Here is a 6,125-nt window from a genome sequence, read left to right as displayed (position 1 = left end):
TATATTCACCATCATTCTACAAGTTTTCAAGCATTTTTGAAGGACTAAAGAATAATANATTTACCAAATTAAATATAGGAACCTAAGCAAAAAAGAAATAAAGTAGGGGCAAAAAACTTATGGTGCATATTTCACCTGCAAAAAGTTAGGTTAAGGTAGGTATTACCAAAAAGCGTTTAAAAGTATCTTGATTTATTGGAAACATATTTTAGTATATGAAGTAATAAATAACAAATACAAGGACATATTTGGAAGAATAAACCCTTTTGGTTGGCAAGCTAACAAGATAGTTACAATGTAACTGAGGACTACAAAACTCTTTACATGGTCCCTTGTGTATAGTATATATAGTATAATAATGCAATAATTCTTTTTCTGTCTTTTTTGCTAAAATTTCTCACATTTAGATGTTCAATTGATTTCATCTACTTGTTTAATTCCCTCTAAACATACATATATGAGACACGAAAATTTTGATTTTAATTCTAGTAAATTGAATAAATTAGAATTACATTTCATGTGAGAAAAAACTCTAAAAACAGACGATACTGAACACAGAAAGTCTACTTTGGTTTGATTTTTGTATTAACAAACCGTTGGTTTCACTTTCTTTCAGGTAAACTCCCTCATCTTCCCCAAATTATCAAAAGAAAAAATAAAAAAGAAAAAACTTTTGATACGTCAATGGCCATGTTAGGACTCTCTTCAAACACAGGAATCGATATATTGTCATCTTCTTCCAATTCCTTATCATTTTATCATAGCACTCGCTTCATACAATGCTTCTCTCCGAAAAGCCTCTGCAAACGACAACGACAACGACAAAGATTCAGCATTTGCAGTTCCTTGTCCTCTGCCAAGATTAAGGTTGTCGGCGTCGGTGGCGGCGGCAACAATGCTGTTAACCGTATGATAGGCAGCGGATTACAGGTTATTTGCGTTAATGGCTTTTTTATGTATATATCTCCATTTTCACCTTTCCCCCTAATTTTGTTGTTTTCTTGTGTCTCTTTGTGCAACCCCACAAAAATTAAGTCTTTGTTAATTATGAATATCAAATTGGTTGGTTTTCATTTTATTTAGTATATGAAATTAGAAATCAGCCTTCGCAATACAATTGATTACTTGTTCTGAAATACTAATGGATCTTGCAGCTACTTAATTTGTTCTTTTGACCGTTTTCCTAAGTGGTAACCAAGATTTATCCTTCTAATACTTTTTATTTATATTTGCATAATAATGGTATGAGATGATTTAAATGGAGTCAGTGAGGATTCATATAACAGACTCTAACTTGTTTGGGACCGAGGCATAGTTGTCCCTGTCGCTATAGCTTGTTTTTAGCACAACCACACAATCACTCTTTTTCTTCAATAGAGTTGAGATTTGCCTTTTGCTTAAACAAGATGGTAGCTAGATTTGGATACTCTGTCCACTCAAAGATGCTTTAGTTCCGGTTTCTTCTTGACTCTGTAATGTTCTTATGATGGCCATATAATGCCTTTTCCAGTAAAAGGTCTATAATATGCAATGGATCACATGGTTGTGTACTTTGGATTCAAATTATACTGTTACATTGTATTCTCAGTCTGCGAGTTATGCAAACTTGTGGGGTAGGAAGAAAAGCTAGAAATCACTTTTATTGACTGTTTGATCTGCCCTTTCTATATTTATTACTCGGTTTCTTGCCTCTTCTCTGCTAATTAGTTGATCCACCCACCATCAAAAACTCAACCTTTTCCCTAAAGGCAAATATACTCCAATTCTAGAACATTTTATACATCACATTTAGCTGTTAGCATCTTCATTTCACATGATAAATCTCAATGTTTCATGTTCATTAATAGGGTGTTGATTTTTATGCTGTAAACACGGATGCTCAAGCATTGCTGCAGTCTACGGTTGAGAACCCAATTCAAATTGGAGAGCTTCTGACTCGTGGACTTGGTTCGCACCTTTTCGTCTATCTGTAGAGAAATTTATTCTTCAGAAGCTCTCTTTTAGAGCAGCTATTTGTAAATCTAACATATAAGATTTATTTATTTTTATATCATGAATCTTGTTGGCAAAACTTTAGCGAAAGAATAGCAAGACGCTTATAGTATGATACTCAGCCCAACTCCAGAGACAGCTATAGATTATTTCTCTCTCCTTAATTCAGAGTCACTCAGAAGATGACAGTCTTTTGCTTTATCTATGTTATAATTTGAAGTCATACGTTGCTGTAGCTACTAGGATGCATTTGTTTGCTAATACGTTTTGAGGCTAGTGTTCTTTGTTAACATAAGCATTTAACCCTTTATTGTTCTATAGAATGGGTTGTTCATAAAAGTCACTTCTAGAAATGCAGGTACTGGTGGCAATCCTCTGTTGGGGGAACAGGCAGCCGAGGAGTCAAAGGAACACATTGCAAATGCTCTTAAAGGTTCGGATATGGTGTTTATAACAGCAGGCATGGGTGGAGGTACTGGATCTGGTGCTGCTCCTGTTGTTGCTCAAATAGCCAAAGAAGCAGGTTATTTGACTGTTGGTGTCGTCACGTATCCGTTCAGCTTTGAAGGACGTAAAAGATCTTTGCAGGCAGGTGCCGTTTTCATCCTCTTTGAAGAAGCTAATTGTGATTGTTGCTCTCCTGAACTTTTGGAGATTTCTATCTTATGACATTTAAGTGACATCCAAAATAAACAGGTAGGATATTTAAGGGAATAGAAGAAATGTAAGAAATTAAAGAGCAAGAAGTTAAAAAAGATATAATTTGGTCTGGTTCAACTATTTGCTTCAGATCCAAAAAATGGGGTTTCTGTCCCTCTATAAGAACTAGAAATATTTGTGGTTAAATGCAATTTAATATCCATGAAATCTTCGAGCATGGTTAGTGTGGAATTCACTTAGTTTAAATATTATGCAGAGTATGACAAATTGACAACAGGTTGGCTGAGGCAGTGCTGGGAAAGAAGATAGTAGGGTAGCATGATGGTTGTTTGGAGTTGTTTTTAAACGTGTCAGTGAAGTTTTACTAAGTGATGCTTCAACTTTAAGGCATAATGCTAATTGGATCCAAGGCATCTTAGGGTATGTTAAGGGGTTTCTATCAAATTAAGGCAGAGTTGCTGGATCCGCTGTTTGGCTCCTCGATACGGAAGGTTTGGGGGTGTGGTTTACCATATGTGTGTGTATCGTGGGGGTGGGGTGGGGGTGGGGGTGCTGTGCTTGGGATACACCAGCCTTTATTAGAAGAAAATGGAAATATTCATAAATAGGTGGCGGTTGGTGAATCTAAAGGATTTTGAGTACTTTTGAAGGCAACATTTTTCAGTAGTCTAAACCTTAACAAGATTCTCAGAGTTCTAGTAACTGGTTGATTTTTCTTTTCCATGCCACTATCCTGTGTTCCTATCTCCCAAATTATTTCATGATTATAATTTTAGCTTAATGATCTCCAGGCACTGGAAGCAATTGAAAAACTTCAGAAAAATGTAGATACTCTTATAGTAATTCCCAATGATCGTCTTCTGGATATTGCTGATGAGCAGACACCACTTCAAAATGCTTTTCTTCTTGCTGATGATGTACTTTGTCAAGGCGTCCAAGGAATATCTGATATAATCACTGTGAGTTCCTTCATCCAAATGCAGTATCTCTTTATCTGCTTCAAGGAAGTTCTTTTCTATATCAGCTAAGGTTCCATAGAAGTTCTTTTCTTTTTCTTTCAGTATCTGTTCCACATAAGTTCTCTTTTGAAATTTCATGGTATAGTTTTCTTTATATAAAACGTATATGCTGAGTAGAGCGTATCGGAGACAAATGATTCAAATAGCCAACTCAACTAATCCCCTCTCGATCTCCCTGTTATGAAACACACTTGCGATCACATTCACAGAAATAGGCGTTGTTATTTTGTTGTCAACTAATCCCCTCTTGATCTCCCTGTTATGAAACACACTTGCGATCACATGCACAGTCCCAGAAATAGGCATTGTTATTTTGTTGTCAACTAATCCCCTCTTGATCTCCCTGTTATGAAACACACTTGCGGTCGCATGCACAGTCGCAGAAATAGGCCTTGTTATTTTGTTGTCAACATTGCATTTTTCTGACTGGAAATAAGGTGCAAAAATGATAAAAATTCTAGCAGTGAGTGCAGGATGCCTTCCTCTCCCGAGTCCGTCCAGTTTAATATCATCACTGTCATTAGCTGCTTCTATGTTTTGATTAATGACCATCGGATAGGTTTTCTGAAATAAACTTATATCTCCAGAATGTTATGTTTGTCTAATTACGAGATAGCATGTTTTGAACATTATTTCACTAGATACTTATTTATAGATCTTGAAATAAAGTTTATTGTTAATCCATTCGTTTTGGTTGCAGATACCTGGGCTGGTAAATGTGGATTTTGCAGATGTAAAGGCAATCATGAAAGATTCTGGTACTGCTATGCTCGGAGTTGGGGTTTCTTCCAGTAGGAACCGTGCTGAGGAAGCAGCTGAACAAGCAACTCTGGCCCCTCTCATTGGATCGTCAATTCAATCTGCAACTGGTGTTGTATATAACATTACTGGAGGAAAAGATATTACTTTGCAGGAGGTGAATAAGGTGTCCCAGGTGCGTCGAACTTTCTTTTACTTATTTTATTTTTCCAAACCTTCAACTATACATGTAGTTTCACTCTATTCCAAAAAGTTCTTAAAAGAAACCTTCAGCTTTCACGAACAAAGCGGTATTTTTAATAGTCATTGCTTGGCAATACTTCCTCACAGGTTGTCACAAGCTTGGCTGATCCATCCGCCAACATCATATTCGGTGCTGTTGTGGATGAGCGCTATAATGGAGAGATCCACGTGACTCTAATTGCAACTGGTTTCGCACAGTCATTTCAGAATTATCTTCTAACTGACCCTCGAGGAGCAAAGCTAGTTGATAAGAGCAAAGGAACCACAGAAAGAACTTTATCACCTGATACCCTGAGGTCATCAGACTCTCCTTCCACGAAACCTCGACCAGCTGTTCGGAGGCTGTTCTTTTAGCTCCTTCTTAGTTTGTTCTCTGTCCATTCTTTTCTTTTTTTTGAATAATTATTTTTTTAGGATTCCTTACACTTATTTGTACCGCAACGGGTCAGATTTGTGTTTACATGTGGCTGTAGAAATCATGACGAGTTTTATGATATGCATACCGTCTCTGGTCTGTTTTTCTATTACAACACGCCTGTAACATTTTTATATCAGCTGATTATTTCCTCTCTAGCAAAGCATGGGATTCATAATACATCAACTTGGTTAAAGTTGGTTGCTCTTGTAATTTTCACACAAACAACCTATTTATAACAAGTAAAATTGCANATGATGTTTTTGATACGACGGAGTCATTTTTCAGGTAAGAAAGTTTTTCATGAGAAAATCATAATTCTGGTGTATGGGTACGTAAGATGTTCTTCTAGGTAAAACATTTTCTATCAAAAGGTAGGGAAATGACTTTACTCGCTTATGAATGGTAAGTCTTTTTTATAAATATTTACGTTTTTTTTTTTTAATTTTTTCTTCACTTGCTTCCACAAACTATTAGACATTATTATCAATCTTTATACTCAGAAAATTTCAGCAGACCGCTGTTCGATTTGCTTATATTTATTTTAATCTTTAATGTCTTGTGCGTTGATATTTTTTAGTCACCAATTAATTATCTAAGTAAATATTTTTCATGAAAATTGATTTCCATCGTACTAAAAACACTTTTAATGAAAAAGACAGGTGTGCAGAGAGCATTCTATTATCAATCGCGTGTCTCCTAATCCGTATACTACTCTTACTCTCAAAAGGTAAGAGTGCCAAAACTAGTGTCATGACTCATGACCAAAAAAAGATGCTCATCAACTTCTCTATTGCTTGCGGGAATATCAATGTTTTTAAAACTCATCTATTCGTTGCTCAAAGCGAGGATTTATCAGCGATTTACGGAACTTTGCGCTTCATACAGTGGTGCACAAGTGATGCCAGAAAGAATCGGTCGCTTCTTTAAATCACGACTGTTCAAGAAATTGGATTAAATCAATATAATTGTCTATTAAATGCTAATTTTAACTGCAATTTAAGTTTTACTGTAATAAATATATGGATGTTTGATAT

The 6,125-nt window shown here is 35.8% G+C and overlaps 1 protein-coding gene across 1 annotated transcript; it reads left to right on the top strand.

The window, feature by feature from the left end:
• The first annotated feature begins 392 nt into the window (after positions 1-392).
• Positions 393-5,200, top strand: LOC109221938 (cell division protein FtsZ homolog 1, chloroplastic-like). The gene is made up of 6 exons (XM_019386360.1): positions 393-930; positions 1,848-1,947; positions 2,351-2,580; positions 3,444-3,611; positions 4,372-4,605; positions 4,761-5,200. Exons 1-6 carry the CDS (start codon positions 685-687, stop codon positions 5,025-5,027), a joined length of 1,245 nt encoding a protein of 414 aa, XP_019241905.1. The 5' UTR covers positions 393-684; the 3' UTR covers positions 5,028-5,200.
• The last annotated feature ends 925 nt before the right edge of the window (positions 5,201-6,125 follow it).

This window comes from Nicotiana attenuata, unplaced genomic scaffold (genome assembly GCF_001879085.1).
Source record: "Nicotiana attenuata strain UT unplaced genomic scaffold, NIATTr2, whole genome shotgun sequence".
Lineage (NCBI taxonomy): Eukaryota > Viridiplantae > Streptophyta > Magnoliopsida > Solanales > Solanaceae > Nicotiana > Nicotiana attenuata.
This window is presented reverse-complemented; position numbering and strand designations above follow the sequence as displayed.

Bases quoted from the DNA above. Each gene is read 5' to 3' on its own strand.
- LOC109221938 (XM_019386360.1), top strand. From the start codon at position 685: ATGGCCATGTTAGGACTCTCTTCAAACACAGGAATCGATATATTGTCA. The intron at 2,581-3,443 runs GCAGGTGCCGTT...AATGATCTCCAG, and splicing joins GACGTAAAAGATCTTTGCAG to GCACTGGAAGCAATTGAAAA. The intron at 4,606-4,760 runs GTGCGTCGAACT...ACTTCCTCACAG, and splicing joins AGGTGAATAAGGTGTCCCAG to GTTGTCACAAGCTTGGCTGA.